Genomic DNA, 17965 nt, shown 5'->3' on the forward strand with positions numbered 1-17965 from the left:
GTCCCGGAGGAGCCTGAGCCCTGGGGGCGGGCGGGGCTAGAGGGAGAATAATGGGATGGGGATGGGGGCGCAGCTCCAGGACTGGTGGAAAGCAGACCTTAGTGATCAGGGGGATTTTCCCTTGAGAGAGGACCTAGCTTTGGTGGCATAGGAGGTGTACAAGCCCAGGCCATGCTGAGTGCTTACGCCAAGGTCCCACGTGTAGCTGAGCCTCTGGAGGAAGTTGATCACCAAGGATGGTCACCCTGGCATGGCCAGCCGGCCCCGCCCTTTCCCTCTGGGCAGCCAGACTCTACACCCCACATTGCAGTGGTTTAAGGTCGGGGGTGCCAGTGTTGCCAAACAGCTGTCTTTAGCTGGGCCATGTCAGTAGGGGAGCAGCAGGCTCCTGGGCCCGGGACAGTGGAGGACAAGACTACGGTTAAGCCTGGGCTGTTGAGAACAGCCTGGGGCCTTGGACAGATCCTCCTGGGAGAAGGAGCGTGGGGTGGCCTTGTCTGTGGGTAGAGGGGTCTGGAGGGTGTGGCCTGTGTCCTAGTGGGGAGAGGGTGTTGCAGTGATTGTCGGGTGGCCCCCGTGGCAGCTACCCCCACCCTTCCTTCCTCCTCCTCCCCTCGCTGCGTGGCTCCAGCACACAGCTGTTACCAGAATCCATCTCTGTCACCACCCCACTGTGGGGCTAATGAGTTCTCCTGTGAAGCCCCTCGAGCACAGCACGTGGGCCAGCCCCATCCCCTGGCCCAGAGGCCCTGGGCCTGCCTCGGAGGGGTTCCTAGCTTGCCTTTGAATCTGCACGAGATGTCAGGGAGGCCTGACCCGAGAGGTGCTGGGGTCCACGTCTCCTGCCATAAGCCGGTCCTGGGAGCACGGCCCAGACGGCCCTGGCGTGGAACAGCTGGCCTTGGGGGTCTGTCTCCATTTGGGCCACACCCTGGCCTGGCCCTCCTGGGTTTCTCCTCTGATTCCGTGAGCACTGGCCCTTCCCTTTTGCTCAGGGGACGACGTCAGTTAGAGGGGATTCCCTCCTAATGTCCCTTACTCCACAGGGTAGGACCTGGTGCCAGCATACCAGTTGGCCATGGTCCTGGGGGCCTAGAGGAGGGACCACATCCAACTAGTACCGTGGGCTCCTCAGCCCTCCCTCGCCCCAACCCCACCCCCACGCACAGACCTTGTCCCACCACTCGGTGCTTATGACATGATGAGGGTGTAGCAAGGCCTACTGGGAAGAGTGCTGAGCACAGAGACAGCATCTTAGGAGGGGCCAAAGGGCACTCTCTGGGTACAAGGCTCCGGCACCTCCTGCTCCCAGCCCATGCTGCTCGCCACGGCGCGCCAGGCAGGTCCGCGTGGGTTGCAGAGCCGAGAACGGGCCTGTTGGAGATGTCCTAGGTTCCCACCTGTGCGGGGTGCCCTTGCCCTTCCCTGTTTGCATCCTTACCGCTTCCTTTCTGCTGTATGTGAACCTGTCTTGGTGCACGGTCTGTCCCCTGCTTGTCCCCGTGCCCCAGACAGTGAAGGAAGCCCTGGCTGAAGAAGAGGGATGGCAGAGGGGTCTTGGGACGTGGAAGAAAGGGTTGGCTGTGGCCAGGGTGGGGTTGGGTTTTGGTCTCGGTGCAGGAGAGAAAGCCAAGAGCTTGAGGGAGTGCCATGTCTGTGCGCAGCCAGCGGGGACGCAGAGGCTCGGTGGGTTGGGGGCTTGTCAAAGTCACCCAGTTGGTGGCTGAGCCGAGACTTGGACCCGTGACTTTGACTGTCAGTATTACCCGATTTTTGTGCACTTGCCCAAAGCACCTCCCTTTGGGGCCAGCTGGGAAAGTCACTGAGGTGTCAACAGCGGGGAACAAGTGCTGTCCTGCAGGGAGGGTGGGGAGCGTTGGGCTTGCGGCCCGGGGCCAGGCTGGGCGTCTGAGCCCCCCCCCCCCCCGCATCCCCTCCAGTGCCGCACTTGTTGCACCGAGTGCAGCCAAGTGTGCTTCGGGGGCCTGGGACGGATGCCAGGGGCTGCCAGGCCTGTCCTTGCATCCTTGCAGGGTGAGTTCCCACAGGTGGAGGCTGGGTCCTGCCCCTGCCAGGCTCCCCTGGCCACAGGATGTCACGAGCAGGGTCGAGGGAGTGGCTCCTGATAGCGCGGGTTACTGTCTGTCAGCAGTTGCTCTCCGTTGGTTGCCCATGGGCTCTGCGGTCAAAACGCACGTCCATCCTCCACGCTGGACGCAGGAGGAACCGGCAGACGGTGCCAGCCTTGCCCTGCAGGCACTTATCTTCTCGGCAAGAAGACAGGGATCCAGGTTGAACTGTGTGGTGGCAGCCAAAGCATCTCTGTGTCCCCTTTGCTGCCTTTTTTTTTTTTCTCTGTTGCCCAGGCTGGAGAGCAGTGGTGTCATCAGAGCTCACTGCAACCTCGAACTCCTGGGCTCAAGTGATCCTCCTGCCTCAGCCTCCCAAAGTGCTAGGATCACAGGCGTGAGCCCCAACGCCTGACTCCCTTTGCCGCCTTTTTCCAGCCTGAGAGCAAGCTCTTTAGTTGCCAGCGGTGACCAGGCGGCCTCCCTACCCACGAGCAGCCGCTTCCCTTCGAGGCTCGCTCGAGTAGCAGATCCCGGCAGGGTGTGGAGGACAGGGCCTGGGCGCCCCCAGAGGCTGACGTAGAACGGTGGGCCTGGTCTGGCTTTGCTCCCAGAGATGAGCCTCACCGGAGACCCGAGGGCAGCCGGCGGCGGGGCCGGGCCTGGCCACAGAGGACACGTTGGTGGGCAAGCCTGAGCTTCGCGCCCGACTCGTGCCTGGCCCAAGAGAGCCCGCCACAGCCTCCCCCATTTTGCAGCCAACGGAGCCATTCACACAATCACCTTCTGTTAATTCTATCTGCAACATCAATTAAATTGTTTGTAGAAACTAATTGAATGTGGCTTAATCACACATCTTAATAGCTTTCCACGCTCTGAACTCGTTGTTAATTCCAGTAATAAAACGAGATGAGAACGCTGGCGGGGTAATTAGCGAGGAGGCTGGGGAAGAAATTGCTGTTTGATGGTGGGTAATAAAGGCAGCCGCGGTGACCGCTCTCCTGAGCAGCCGCTGCCACTGCCACCACCGCGCTCCCCGTTCTGCTGACGGAGGGAAACGCTCCTGCTCTGCCGGGGCTTCCTGTCCCTGCCGCCTTCAGCTTCCCTCGGCTGTCCTCCAGGCCCGGCTCCGTCCCCAGCTCTGGGCCCCGGAGCCTGCCGGGCACGGGGCTCCAGGCACGTGGAGTCCAGCGCTCTGGGCACTGGGCTGCCTGGGGACGGGCCGGCTGGTGGTGTGGGGCGGCCTTTTCCCACAAGCCGGCGTCTGGCTCCTCGGCCCCGAGCAGAGTCCCTCTGTGCAGCTCTTGTTGTTGGCGTAGGGTCAGCTTCTGCCACATCCCGGCCTGGGCATCCCAGGGCGGTGGCGGGGCCTGAGAACTGTCGCAGCTGCTGTGCCCTCCTTGTGAACTAGAGCAGCCCGAGCCCCGCCTCGGGAGAGGGACCACAGCTGTGCCTTTGGCCCAGCCAGCTGTTGACAGTTGTCTGGAGCAGCCGATCTAAGATGTGATTGTGTGCAGGGGCTAGGGACGGGGACGAGGGGGACCAGGGATGGGAACGTGCAGAAGCCAGTCCAGGGGATGGAGGTGGGGAGACGGGCGAGACTTGGAAGCAGACAGGGGGCTGAAACAAGACCAGAGGGCAGCGGGGACTGGTGGGCGGAGAACGGATAGAGCAGGAAAGGGGCTCCGGAGTCTGTTTTCTTTCCAGCCACCTTGGAGAGGCCCAGGGCTGGGGACAGCCCTGTCACTGATCAGCAGAGTGTGGACTAAGAGGCTGTTGGAGGGGTCCTGTCTTGGGCAGGAGGCCGCTTGTGTTCTCAGTTATGTCGTGTGGTTCTGGGGCAGAGAGCAAGACCTCGGCACAGGTGTGCGTGGGGCCAGGAGCCTGGCACCATCCTTGCAGAGGGTCAGGAGTGGCAGGAGGGCACAGGTGCAGCCCAGGGCTATAGAGAGCTGCAGTGCAGGGCGTGGGGCCCCTTCTTCTGGGGGCAGCCCCTCTTCTCTGGTTGGGCAGCCCCCCCCCTTGCCCCCTTCTGAAGGGCTGTCTTCCTGGGAGGATGTCACAGCCTCCTTGAGAGTGGAGGTGACAGAGCTCAGCCAGACCTCACGGGGCGGGGCCTGGGCAGGGAGGCCGCGTGCAGCAGCAGGTCTTTCCACTCTCCCCTAAGGACACCTCTGTGGGTGGCGTCCAGCTCACCCCCAGGTGTGCGGGCAGGAGGCTGGTGTTCGGGGCCCCTCTCTTTCCTGTTCTTCCTCTCTGGCTGGTAGCACCTCCGCGTGTTCTCTTGGTGCCTCTTGTCTACTCGATGTCCTCCTTGCGGCCCCCACAGCGAGCCCTCGTTAGACCTGCTGCCTTCACGGCCTCCCAAGAGGCAGCACTCCCTGTGCATTCTTTTACACAGAGGACGTTGTCCCTTTTCCCTGAAGCTAGAAGGGTAAGAAGCCTGGGTGGAATTCAGTCCGATGCCCGGAGTGGGTAAGGGTGAGAGGGCTGTCCCCCCACTGCCGGGAGACCACCGCCTCTCAGACGCTCCTCCCTCGGAAACTCTTGGGACGCAAAACGTCCCAGCGATGTTCATGATGGGGAACGAGGAGCCGATGCTACCTCTGATCGATGTAACTCAGTCAACAGTTGTATCAGACGACACCACCCAGATTCTCCTCTCAGGAAGGCGTGTCGTCCCGGGGCAGGGACTTCTGCTGGTTGTCATGGATGCTAGCTGGGAGCCCCTGAGGAGCGGGATGGGGATGGGGACGTGGGAACAAGTCAGCGGGTCTGGAAAGGGGGTCTCGGACCAGGTACCACCCGGGCACAAGGCCAGGCACCGAGCTTGAAGCAGAAAGCTCAGGACAGCACCCCCCACCCTCCCTGCCACTCGGCCATGGTGCTCCCAGGCCGAAACCCACATGGTGGGGAGGGGAGTCCAGCACACAGTGGCTCCCACTCTGCGGGGCGCTCAGGGGGTGGTGAGTTCTGGGGCCGAGGACGGGCTCAGGGAGTGTGAGCATGGCGCACGGCCTCCGGAACCTAAAGACCCGGGCTTGAGTCTTGCTCTGCTGCCTTCTAGTTGTGTTTTTGGGTGGATTAGCCTTGCTAAGCGTCAGTTGGTTTCCTTCTTCCCTTCCTTCCTTCCTTTTTTTTTGTTTTTTTTTTACGGGGTCTGAAATGTGTTGCCTGGGCTAGAGTGCAATGGCACGATTATAGTTCACTGCAGACTCAAACTTCTGGCCTTAAAGCAGTGCTAGGATTATAGGCCCGAGCCTCTGCACCCGGCTGCTAAACCTCACTTTCTTCATCTACAAAATAGGCATAGTAGTACCTTCCCCAGGTCGTTGTGAAGACTATGTGAGATAGTATGTGAAACATGTATGTGTAAAATACACTGCTATAGTGCAGTAAATACCTGGCACACGGCTGGGCAGATGGTACGGTGATGACAAGGGTTACTGCCAGAGAACCTGTGGTATCTTAAACCATGCACCTGTTGCTGTATTCCAAAGTCCAGCAAAAAGAACCAAAGGCTTCACTTTAAACTGTTCAGCAGATATTTATTATCAGGCGCTGTTGTAAGAGCTGGGACTCTTCTAGGCTTCAAAAGGTTTTTAATGCCCAGATGGGGGTGGGGGATTCTGGAACAGGCGGAAGTCCTCGGTGTCACCCGTGTCTAGACTGTGTCAGCTCCTCTCCTCAGCCACAGGGGCTCTCCTTAAATCCCAGCTCAGGCCGGGCGCGGTGGCTCATGCCTGTAATCCTAGCTCTCTGGGAGGCCGAGCCGGGCGGATCGTTTGAGTTCAGGAGTTCGAAACCAACCTGAGCAAGAGCGAGACCCTGTCTCTACTATAAATAGAAAAATTAATTGGCCAACTAATATATATAGAAAAAATTAGCCGGGCATGGTGGCGCATGCCTGTAGTCCCAGCTACTCGGGAGGCTGAGGCAGGAGGATTGCTTGAGCCCAGGAGTTTGAGGTTGCTGTGAGCTAGGCTGATGCCATGGCACTCACTCTAGCCTGGGCAACAAAGCGAGACTCTGTCTCAAAAAAAAAAAAAAAAATCCCAGCTCAGTCCAGCACTCGGCTGCCTTGTGCTGCCTGCTGCCCCCTAAGCTGTCTTTTGTAAGGGCCTGAGCCTCAGAACCTGGCTCCAGATGCTCAGACCTGCCCGGACCCTGTCTCCCTCCTGGCTAAGTCCCCACGAGCTGTCCTTGGGCACCGTGGAGAGCGAGGTGCAATCCGGTCTTGGGAATGTTCTGCAGGCTGCAGAGTCCTGCTTTTTAAGATACGTGATTTCCCTCCCCTTCCTGAACCCAGGTAGCGCAGCCAGGAGAGACCCGGACGTTGAGAGGGCCGGTGCCGGAGACGAGGGGCCACTGAAGAGTGACCTGTCCTAACGACTCTTCTTCCCCATATGGCCTTTAGGATTACATGCAGAACATCCACGGCAAGGAGATCGATCTGCTGCGGACAACGGTGAAAGTGCCCGGGAAGCGCCTGCCCCGTGCCACGCCTGCCACAGCCCCGGGCACCAGCCCCCGCGCCAACGGGCTGGCCGTGGAGCGGAGTAACACGCAGCTGGGTGGGGGCACAGGTGAGGTGGCTGCCGCGGTGGGGGTGTAGGGGGCGGCTGCGGCGGGGCCTAGGCAGGCAGGTGGGTGTTCTGGGCTCGGCTTCTTCTCAGCCTGGGCACAGGGCTCCACACGTGCCGACAAGCCAGTGTCACGCTTTGGGGGTCCTCTCAGCCCAGTGCCTGTGCCAGCATGCGGCTCTAGTGGAGTGAGTTGAGGTAGCGGGAACTGTCTAGACCAGCGGTTGATCTGGACATGAGGCGGGGCCAGGTAGCCTTGTGTCAGTGGTCCTAGGCCTTCTCTGCGCTGGATCCAAGGCAGGCGGTGGGTGGGCGGGGCCTCTTGGCACATGGCCAGCATCTTCAGCCACGCTGGCCGCAGGGAGGCAGGCAGGAGGGGACAGAGCTGTCTGGGGGCCGGCCAGGCAAACATCTTCAGGTCTGCAGTGAGAGGTAGGGTGTCTGCTCAGAAGGACTGAGTTTAGCAAAGAGCTGGGGGGGGCTGGGGACACTGCCATGTGTCCAGTATCAAGAATGAAGCTAGGGACTGACCATGAGGCGGGGAACAGGGCAGAGCGGCCTGTCTCTGGCCATGTCTTTCCCTTCCTGTGGGACTGCGCAGGCTCGGGTGAAAGGCCCTGTCCCCAGGGACTGCCTTCGTAGGGCAGGCTCCTTCCTCTGCCCCGGCTTCTCCTGCCCTGGGCCCTGGGCAGCCCTTTCACGCTTGGGCACCTAGAGTCCCTGGACTCCTGTCTCCCTCCAGGCCGTCAGTGTCCCTGATGCTGTCCTAGGTCACGGGACAGCATTTCTCTGGGCCTAGAGACAGCCCCAGGAGTCAGCTCCGCAGCGTGGGGCTTCTGCTGGGTGTGCCCTGCTGTGGAGGGCCTGGGGTTCCGGCATTTCTGCTTGTCACAGTGACAGGAGGGCGCTACAGCAGTTAGTGGGCGGGGGCTGGGAACACTGGGACGGACGGGACAGTCAAGAACTGCCCCGCTGAAGACGCTGGTGGGACCTGCACTGGGAAGTGCGGGTAAGAGGGAAGGCGGGCGAGACGCCAGCTCTCTGGCACGGTCCTTGTTTAGCTGAGAGGCACCTCGGGTGTGTTGGGCTCGTGCCGACGGGGCCACCGCTGACCAGGCTGGAGGTGCGGGTAGAGGCCGGGAGGGATCTGACATCACCGTCTGAGACGTCCCAGGTGCAGTGGTGTCTCTGCCTCAGGCCCAGCCCCACGGCAGCTCTGGGGAGTCAAGATCACCGTCCCCATTCTAATGAGGACACAGAGGCTCGGAGAGGCTGGAGAACTTGTCCGTTACTCCCCCCGTAAGTGGGGGAGCGAGGTCCAGCCTAGTGTGTCCGGCGTGAAGAGCTCCATTGTCTCCTAGTCTCAGCCACCTTGAGCTCAGAGCTGTGGCGTGTGCAGGGAGAGATGTAGTGGATGGAAGGAAGGAAGGAAGCCAAGGAGGACAAAGCCAGCCAGCCACCATCACGGTGGTGTGCCAGCGGGGGGCCCGGCCTGCTGTGGGTGCACTGAGGGGCAGGGCCGGGCTCCGTGGCAGAAGTGGTAGGTCACGTGCAGTTCTCTGCTCAGCCCAGAGACCGGTGAGCACTGCTGGACCCTCTGGCGGGTCTCCAGGGCCTCCCAGCGCTTCCTGCAGAGCCCAGTGGGCCCGTCCGGGCGGCGCGGGCTTCTCCCGTCACACCGAGGAGGAGGAGAGGTACCGGTCTAGGAAGGAGCCTTTCCGTGAAGGCAGGGAGCAAGAGGAGAGCTGGGCTGTTTCCCCAGAGAGGGAGGGCACCGTGCAGACCCTGTCCCATCCCCGTCCCTGACATCCCTCCCCTGGGCGGCCGCAGCGCGCTCGCTGCCGTAATTACAGCGCCCGCACACGGGAGCGCACGGCGCCTGCCCGGGCCTCGGCCCGCTGCCGCGCCGACCCGCGCACACTCACACATGTCTCTCGCTCACCGGGCGATGTTAACATCTCATTATCTTTGTTACTGTAATTACATTATCCGCTGCTTTATGCAGAATTATCCTCCGAGGACTAATTGATGGCTCCATGTTTAATTCATTAATCATTAGCATCAAATTCGACAATTACAGTGCACACTGATTGTGGGATTGCAGGCGTAATGAGGGGAGAATTAACAAAGAAAAGGGAAAGCACTTTCCCTCCCTCAGGGTTTTGGGTTGGGGGCTCAGGGAGGAAGTTGGGCCAGTGATGTCTTGGGCTGGGGCTTGGGGTGAGGGGCCTGTGATTTGGAACCGGGGGAGAATGCAGGCAGGAGGAGCGGGGAGAGGCCAGGTGTCTGAGAAACTGGGGACCGAGTCTCCCCGACAGGGCTTCCTGAGTGGGGGCGTGGGGACCTGTTAGAGCAGAAGGAGAGGTGGTGGGACTCGGAGGAGGCAGCGTCGGCGTGTTACCTTAGGGGACAGGCTGGCCTGTCGTCTTGGTGCCACACGTATGTTACTAAGCACTTACTATGTGTCTGGTCCTGCTTTGGGTGTTATGACAAATACAAGAGAAACACAAAACTTGCTCTCTGCCTTTGAGCATCATACTGTCCCCAGAGCGTACGTCTGGCCTGTTCCTCTGCCTTCTAGCTGCTTCAGCTCAGGGCTTCCTATCCGTAGGCTTCCGGAAACTCAACCCCCTGCAGCACAGGGCTGGCGTGAGGCCTCGCTCTCGCCCTCTCCCTGGCTTCTCCTCTGCTGCTTTCTCCGGCTCTGGCCAGCGCCCCGCCCGGCCCCGCTTTCCTGCTGTCCTCCTGCACCCGGCTGGGTCCTCGGGGTAACGTGCGAGGCCACTGTGCGTGGCCCGCCTGTTCCTAGACGCCCAGGGCCATCGCCTTCTGGCCTCAGTCACCGCCCTCCGTCTTGGGTGGACTAAAGACGGGGAAGGAAGCTTCAGGCTCTCGGGGCCCCAGCTCAGGCCCTCTCAGTGTCCCAGGCCTTGAGGCCCCGTGCTGTTCCCGGGTCTCTCCGGGAGGGCCTCAGCCTGGGGAGCGAGCCGGGAGGGCCTGCGGGCGCCGTCCTCCTCCCTGCGCTGCCGCGCGCCTGCCCAGCCCGGGCGCTCCTGGCGCCTCGGGTTCCCCTTGGCTCTGCCATTCTTCCCTGATGGGAAACGAAAGATTAATTTTCTCCAGCCCAACAGGATAATTACTAATACTAATTAGACATAATTACTTGAATTTGATACACTTATTTCTCGTCGGAATGGCAGCAAAGCGGAGGCAAAGCAAATGGCACATGTGGACGAGAATGCAGGGTGCAGGGGCCGGAGCCGGGAGGGGCCGGGACAGGGCAGGCCCAGCTCTCCGCCGCGGCCAGGCCAGGGAGTGTGCAGCGAGGGGCGCTGGCACCACTCAGCCACTCCACAAGTTGGGAGGCCTTGGCATGGAGATGCCTCCCCATGTCCTACTCCCCCACCCATTCCAGTTCTGGGGTCACAGGGAGGGGACAGATTTGTGGGCCTTTCTGTGCATGGAGAGGGGGTGTGCAGGTCTGGGGACGGGCTGCCGGGCAAGGTCTCTGGCTCCCCGGTAAGCCTGGCCGCCGCCTGGGGACCCGAGATCTCATCTGTGGTCAGCAGAACCTGCTGGAATGTCTCGGCTCTGGCCATCACCCTGTTTGCAGGACAGTGTCTCTGCGCACCCTCTGCCTGGCCTCCCGTCCAGTCTGACCCTTCCCCCCTCAGGTGCCCCCCACCTGGCCAGCAGCGCGTCCCTGCACTCCGAGCGCCCGCTCAGCAGCGCGGCCTGGGCTGGCCCGCGCACGGAGGGGCTGCCTCAGCGCTCCTGCTCCGTGTCCAGCGCAGACCAGTGGACCGAGGCCGCTGCCCTGCCCCCGGGCTCGCAGCACCCTGGTGAGTGGTGGCGCTGCCTGTCCCCCCTCTTCGGGGACCCAGTTAAGGGACAGAGGAGGGGAGCTGTGCAGGCTTCTCAGCCTGGGAGGCTGCAATGGGACGCTGCCCAGCTGAGCCCTCCAGGGCTGGTCAGGGACACCTGGCTGTGGGCCCTATGCCAGTCTCTTGTTGGAAACGGAGTAGGGGCCCTGACCCCTCTCCAGCCACCATGTGTGGCCACTTACCCCCTCGCTTTGCCTAGAGTCCTCCGGCCCTGCCAGCGGCCAGTGCTAGAGGCCTGTCCCCCGCAGCTCCTCCTCCCCTGTCCCCAGGCAGCGCTGGTGGCGGCTCCTGCATCCCCATCAGCCCCCTGCGCAGTCAGCTCATCAGCCTCTCGGCAGGGGGACGGGAAGGCTGAGTGGGGCGGCAGAGGCTGGGCTCTAAGCTGTGTGAGCCTCCAGCCACGTTGAAGGGCGGCAGCACCTCTGCCCTAGCCGCCTAGCCACGGCTATGGGCTACGGCCAGGGGTCCCCTGGGGTCGTCCCGAAAGGTCTTTCCCACCTGCGCTGGCTCCTTGGGCTAGGCAGGTCAGACACTCAAGCTTCCCTCTCCAGTCCACCCCTCAGTGCTAACCTTTTGGCCACAGTCCCCGTCAGCAGTCCAAGGGGCAGGGAGGGAAGGGACAGTCCCCTTACAGTGAAGGAGTACAGACAGGAGACCGGTGCCCCACTGCCCCTGGTAGGCCAGGAGGTGGGCGCCCCGGGGCAGACCTGCGTCCCAGTGCTGCCCCAGCCGTCCCAGTGCTGCCCCAGCCGCGGCACATTCGCGCTCTCGCTGAGCTGCCTCCCACAGACCCTTCCCCATCCCCTTCAGTAGCCCGCTGTCCCACCCCGCCTGGGCCACCCCAGCCTCTGGAGCAGCCGTGCTGAGGGAGGCGCTGGGTGATCCCAGCACCGGAGTCTCTGCCCCCTGCCTGGCCCACACCCACCCCGGGGGAAGTGAGGATGGAGGGCATGAGAAGGGGGACCCAGTCCCTTGCCGGGGTCACTGGTCCGAGGGCCTGTGCTGGCCTTGGCGAGGCCCCTCTGTTGAGTCTGGAAGGAGGAAGGCAGGGAGGGAGGGAGCGTGTCTGCCTCTAATGAAGTTTGACATTTAGTGGTGAGCGCCGGGCGGGGTGTGGGAGACAGAGCTTGATTAGCGCGCTCTAATTGACAGTAATTAGGCAGCTCCCTGATTGTTTCTAATTCTGCTATTAATTGTGAGGAGCGGGGAGTGTGATTGAGGATAAATTTGGTGCGGAGCTGCTGGGGCTTCAGCTCCCTGTGAGTTCCCGGGCTGCCTTCCACCCTCCAGGCTGCAGAGGCAGTCTCCTCCCTGCGCCTCTCTCCTGCTCGAAGTTTCCTCACTCCCAACATTTCCCTCCTCCAGGCTGCAGAGGCAGTCTCCTCCCTGCGCCTCTCTCCTGCTCGAAGTTTCCTCACTCCCAACATTTCCCTCCTCCATGGCTGGGAGCTCTGGGACTGGGTAGCCTGGCAGCCCCCTCGCCTGGAGCCTGGAGAGAGGGTGTCCGTCTGGCTGGCCCAGGTGTGGCCCAGCTACGGTTGGCAGGACTGGTCCCCCCTCCCTGTGCCCGGGGCCTGCCCCGGCCCTCTGCCTCCCCTCTTCCCACACCTCTCCACCTCTCCCCTCACCAGCCAGTGGCCCAGCTGAGGTGCTCAGTTCCAGCCCCAAGCTGGAGCCTCCCCCATCTCCCCACTCCAACCGGAAGAAGCACCGGCGGAAAAAGAGCAGCGGGACCCCCCGACCAGACGGCCCCAGCAGTGCTGCTGAAGGTTAGGGGGCCCCAGAGGGAAACGGGCACAGGAGGTGGGCAGTGGGACTTGCGGACAGTACCCTAAAAGTAACACCTTTTCTATGCATTAAGTGGATTAGGCACTTTCTAGTAGTAATTTCCAATAAAGGTAGTTTCCTAACTTCTTTTGGTAATCTAGACCCAGAATCTCAGGAAGGTTCTCTTTTTTTTTTTGCTAACTGAAACTCTTTCTGTTGAAATGTGAGGTTACTTCTTTTATTCTCAAAGAAGGTTTACGAAAGCGGGCTACTAGTGCAGTAGCTCTGCCAAGACACGTGGGGCGGGACCTGCGTTTTCTGTGTCTCTTGTGTCATCCGAGTTTAACGAGTGCTGGATACCTAGTAGGTGCTTAATACGTGTGTACAGACCGGCGACGTCTCCCCTTAGTCTTCCCTAGGCTAAGGAATTCAGCTCCTTAAGCATCCTGCGGTAGGACCTTTCTCATAATCCTTTGCTAATTATAGCGCTGCTCCTCTCATTTTCCCCAAAGTATCTTCAAAACCTCCCTCTTCTCAGTGATTGGAGTCTCTTTGCTCCCAAATAAGTTTAATTTCTGTAGACTCACAATTTCTCCTTCTGCTCTAATTGTCAGGGTTAGGGGCGTGGGTCAGGTGAGCGGAGATGAGCTTTTCCAGGCAGCCTGTGACACAGTGCTGCTTGGCGCTCACGGAACAGGGTGTCCACTGGGGTCCAGGGGACTGAGTCCCGCAGTGACCATGGAGACGCTGTGGCTCGGAGGCTGTGGTTATGGGCGAGGTGGGTGCAGCGGTGGTGCCTGGGGCAGGCGGAGGCGCCGGTGCCGTCTGTGTGAGAGGGCGGCCCTGTCCCGCCAGGGGCCCTGAGAGCAGGAGCCAGCAGGGGAAGACTTCCAGGAGGGGCTGGCGTCATTGAGGTGGGGCTGCCCAGGGCCAAGATGCAGCGAGGACTTAGGAGCAGGGATGGCCTTGGCCAAAGGTGCGGCTCGCCCTGGGGCCTCCCCAACAGGTACCTGTGGTGCTGTCTCTCTGGCCTCCATGGCGCAGTCACACTGCTCGTGAGGAACTGTTCACCATGGGGCAGTGACCGTTGGAATGAGACTCGTGTGGCTGTGGCTGTCTTCCCGGGGCCTGGGGGAGCAGAGCTCGGAGGGGCTTCACCACACTGCTCGGGGGGAGCAGTCCAGCCCCCAGCGCTTGTTCCCGCAGATGCCCGCGGGCCCCGGTTGCTAACATGCTCCCGGAGAAAACCTCTCCTCCTCTCCCCCGTGCACTTGCCCTTCCTGCCTGTCTGTGCCAGGGTGGTGGGGGAGGGGCCCAGCTCCCAGGAGCCCCACGCTGACGCCGTCAGGAATATTGGGTTTAATGAGCTGCAAAATGAGGCGGCTGCAGCTGACATATACGGATGGTGCCCACTCCCGCCTCCCCCACCCTCTCCCAGCATTTGCCTCCTGGCGCCCGTCGCACCCTTCTCCAGACACTCGGCTCTCCTTTCCCCAGGAAGCACCTCGCTCTGGCTGCAGACCCGTGCCTGGCAGTGCCAGGGATGTCAAGGGCTGTCACCGCCTTTTTGCCCCCCAGGCTCCACAGGTGGTTAGGAGTGAGGTCGGCGGGCTCGCACTAGTCTTACAAGTTTACTCTGCGTGTCCCCCCCCCCCCCCGAGCGTGGCCCGTGTGGCCGGGTGGGCAGACCTGGGGCAGGACGAGTGCCAGGGGGGCCGGGCAGGGAGTGGCATTGCCGCGCCAGGCGTGTGTGTCGGCCGGGTGCCTTGAAGGCGTGACCTCCCCTCCACAGAGGCGGAGGAGTCCTTCGAGTTCGTGGTGGTGTCCCTCACCGGGCAGACGTGGCACTTCGAGGCCTCGACGGCGGAGGAGCGGGAGCTGTGGGTGCAGAGCGTGCAGGCCCAGATCCTCGCCAGCCTGCAGGGCTGCCGCAGCGCCAAGGACAAGGTTGGCACGGGGAGGCGGGGCCTCGCGGAGCACCTGGCCGGGACGGGGCGGCAAGAGGCCTCGTGACTGACCCTTGCCTCTCCCGTCCCCGGCAGACGCGGCTGGGGAACCAGAACGCAGCTCTGGCTGTGCAGGCCGTCCGCACCGTCCGTGGCAACAGCTTCTGCATCGACTGCGATGCCCCCAGTGAGTGCTGGGGCTGGGGCTGGGGGCTGGGGGGCTGGGGGTGGGGGGCCCAGAGAAAGCTTGGCAGGCTCCAAGAGGCGGGAGGATGCAGGGGGCAGGACTTTCCTAGCTGTCCCACGTCCTGGCTGCCCGTCGGCTGCACTGTCTTCCTCTCCTCGCCTAGACCCAGACTGGGCCAGCCTGAACCTGGGCGCCCTGATGTGCATCGAGTGCTCAGGGATCCACCGACACCTGGGGGCTCACCTGTCCCGGGTCCGCTCCCTGGACCTTGACGACTGGCCCCCCGAGCTGCTGGCTGTCATGACTGCAATGGGCAATGCCCTGGCCAACAGCGTCTGGGAGGGGGCCCTGGACGGCTACGCGAAGCCAGGGCCTGAAGCGTGCAGGTGAGCGGATGGGGCCCTGAAGCTGGCCAGGGAGGGCGGGGACATCCGGGGCTCCCAGCGAGGGGAAGACTGCAGTGGCCCGTGACAGTGTTAGAAGGGTTAAAAGTAGCGGTTGCTCTGCTTGGCAGTTGGCCCCTTGGGGGTCCCCCGCCCCCTCTGGTGCCTGTCACTCAGGCGCCTCACAACAACGGGCCCTTTCTGAGCCGTTATCAGCAGGTCAGGGGGCCAGCAGGAGGCGCATGCGCCGGGCCCCTATCGCGATGTGGAGCGGACGCCCGGCCGGGCGCGGAGATGGGGAGAATGGGCGCTAGATAGGGCAGTGCGCGGCCCCCAGCGCCGGCCCCCGCCCGCTTTGTTCCCGCACTGCCAGTCGGAGAGAGTTCAGACGGCCAGATAAGCTGCCACCCGGGCCTGCCTGGAGCCGTCCTGCCCTCTCAGCCCCCACATCCCTGCTGCCCCAAGGGTCCTCTCTTCAGTGTCCCTTCCTTTCAGCCTCTCCTGCCCGCCTTGCGTTCTCCGTGTGCCCTGGGGTCTCTTGGGCTTCTCTCTCTTCTCTCTGCTCCGTCTCACGTTCTGTTTCTCCCTCGTCCCCCGTTCCTGTGCTGACCGCCTCCCTGCCCACCTGTTGGCTTGCCGTCCTGCCTCGCTCGCGCCCGCCGGACCTGTGGCTGCAGAGAGGAGAAGGAGCGCTGGATACGGGCCAAGTACGAGCAGAAGCTCTTCCTAGCCCCGCTGCCGAGCTCCGACGTGCCGCTGGGGCAGCAGCTGCTCCGGGCGGTGGTGGAGGACGACCTGCGGCTGCTGGTGATGCTTCTGGCACACGGGTCCAAGGAGGAGGTGAACGAGACCTATGGGGACGGGGACGGGCGGACGGCTCTGCACCTCTCCAGCGCCATGGCCAACGTTGTCTTCACGCAGCTGCTCATCTGGGTGAGTCCAGGCACCTCGGACCTACCCTGATCTCGCCCTCCTCACTCTAGCCCTTCGAAAGCCACCTCTGTTTCCTTCCCCCCAAAACCGGTATCTCTCCTCCCATGTCATGCCAACGGTGAAAATGTGCTTTCTCCTGCAGTATGGGGTGGACGTGAGGAGCCGGGACGCCCGGGGCCTGACCCCGCTGGCCTATGCCCGCCGGGCCGGCAGCCAGGAGTGTGCAGACATCTTGATCCAGCACGGCTGCCCCGGGGAGGGCTGTGGCTTAGCGCCTACCCCCAACAGAGAGCCTGCCAACGGCACCAACCCCTCTGCCGAGCTGCACCGCAGTCCCAGCCTCCTATAAGGCCCAGGAAAAGGACAGAGGGGCCAGAAGGACTCCATAGTCTGGGGATCCTCCTCTCTGCAGGCGCTGGAAGAAACAGACACAGAGACAGAGAAGCAGTGACACGCAGAGGAAGGAGGAGAGGAAATGAGGAGAGGCAGAGGGATCCAAGGAGAGTTTTGGGATTTGAGCCGCAGCAGAGAGAGGGAGCGAGGTATTTAGCCCTCTGCCCAGAGGTGCCGTTGAAAAGGGACAGGACCCTTTGGAGGTGCCCGTGAGGAGAGGGGAGCGGGACCTCTCCCTCCTCCAGATCCCTTCCTCCAGCTGCCAGCCCCCGCAAGCCCTCATCCTAAAATTGGGACAGGGCACAGGTTGGGGTGCTGGATGGGAGAGACAGGGTGATCTGTGAGTCCTATGTAAACTTTGTACATTGGAATATTTATGTTTGTGTACATACCTGGTGTGCGTGTATGATGAGCCAATAAACCAGACTGTGTGTGTGGCCTTGTCCCCTGTTACATTGCTGCCCTTCCAAGAACGCCCCTCACCGCTGCTTCCGTGTCCCTTACGTGTCATTTTTTGCTGTCTGTGTTCTAAGACTTTCTCCCCTTTAGCCTGGGTCCCAGGTTGTCTTTCCTCGGCCTCCTCCTCGCGTGGGCTCCCTTCCGCCTCCCCGGCAGAGGCGCGGCGCACCAGCGGCTGGGCACAGCGAGCCCTGGCACGAGGAGACAGAGCTCTCGGCTCCCTCCTGGTGCCGCCGTCCCCACTCAGTCCCCACCTGCAGGAAGATTCCAGCTAGTCTCTTCGTTGTCACCAACGTTGTCCCTGGTAACCTCATGCCCCTCCCTGTGCTGACTAGCAAGGGCACGAGCGTTGTCCCCCTTCCTCCGAGTCTGGGGACCCGCCCCACAGCCAGATGCACAGAGACGCCAGAGTCAATAAACGGGAGAAGAACTTCAAGGAGGCCACGGGATGAGTGGCAGCACCTCTCTCAGGACAGCTGTGTGACAGGGGAGAGGGACTCGTGCCCAGGCTCTGCTTGTGAGGAAAAGGGAGGAGGTAGGTCACTGACACCAGAACCGCCACCTTAACTGCCACCGACATGTTGCCAAGCCAAGCTAGAGGGGCAGAATCCAGAGCCCCTGCTTTCCTTCTCACCGTATCCCTTGGGTACTCTAGAAAGACGACCTGGGGGAAACCACTCTCTCTGCTGGCTCTTAGAGGATGAGACATTACTACATTCGGGTCCTGCTCTCTCAGGAGTCTGTTGCTACCTCACTCCTGGAGCCACGTTGCTGGCGGCCCGTGTTTTCTCAAACACCTCGAGTACACGTTAGGTGTGGTGGGCTGGTGCTCCGTGCATGGGCACCTGCCTACATGTAGGGAAATAACCGAGTAACACTATTCAGAGAGGAAACCAGAGTTTATTTGCTTGGTCCAGAGCCCCTTTTGCAAGGCTGATAAGACCTTACATATAGATTAGGGCGGAACAGACACAGGGCCGTGGGTTCTTAGGGTCAGGACACTAGCAGTAATCACCCCAGAGTCCCTAAGGAAGATCAGCTGGTTGGGAAGGCTAGATACAGCTTGGGACCGTTCAGGAGGCTTCATGGGGAGTGCCAGAAAACATGGTGGATCAGGCCTTGATTTGGGCTGGTTCTCGCCAGCCTTCCTGCCCTGGTGGTGCGCACTCACCCTCCACCACCGGGTCACGGAGCCACAAAGCCTCTCTGCTGCAGCCTCGCCAAAGGGACAGTAGCTCCTGTGATCTTCCACCTCTGCCTGGCTTATCTCCTAAAAAGAATCTTACCCTGTAAGTAGCTGCCCTGTGTGGCCTGAGTCTAACGGTCTCAGAGTAAACGTAGCTTTGATCCAGACCAGGCTG

The 17965-nt window shown here is 61.8% G+C and overlaps 1 protein-coding gene across 6 annotated transcripts in view; it reads left to right on the forward strand.

The window, feature by feature from the left end:
• AGAP3 (ArfGAP with GTPase domain, ankyrin repeat and PH domain 3) overlaps window positions 1-16582 on the forward strand; it is a 58231-nt gene extending 41649 nt beyond the window's left edge. For 3 of the 6 annotated variants that reach the window (XM_012786186.3, XM_076006733.1, XM_076006735.1), the window contains 8 exons: window positions 6487-6655; window positions 10327-10494; window positions 12168-12305; window positions 14096-14250; window positions 14346-14436; window positions 14600-14822; window positions 15497-15752; window positions 15895-16582. In XM_012786186.3, the coding sequence (XP_012641640.1) occupies window positions 6487-6655; window positions 10327-10494; window positions 12168-12305; window positions 14096-14250; window positions 14346-14436; window positions 14600-14822; window positions 15497-15752; window positions 15895-16101 (1407 nt within the window). In that variant the 3' untranslated portion in view covers window positions 16102-16582. The remainder of the gene's footprint in view (window positions 1-6486; window positions 6656-10326; window positions 10495-12167; window positions 12306-14095; window positions 14251-14345; window positions 14437-14599; window positions 14823-15496; window positions 15753-15894) is intronic. The other 3 variants (XM_076006732.1, XM_076006734.1, XM_076006736.1) reach the window with 1 other exon arrangement.
• The last annotated feature ends 1383 nt before the right edge of the window (window positions 16583-17965 follow it).

Source organism: Microcebus murinus, chromosome 9 (genome assembly GCF_040939455.1).
Source record: "Microcebus murinus isolate Inina chromosome 9, M.murinus_Inina_mat1.0, whole genome shotgun sequence".
NCBI lineage: Eukaryota > Metazoa > Chordata > Mammalia > Primates > Cheirogaleidae > Microcebus > Microcebus murinus.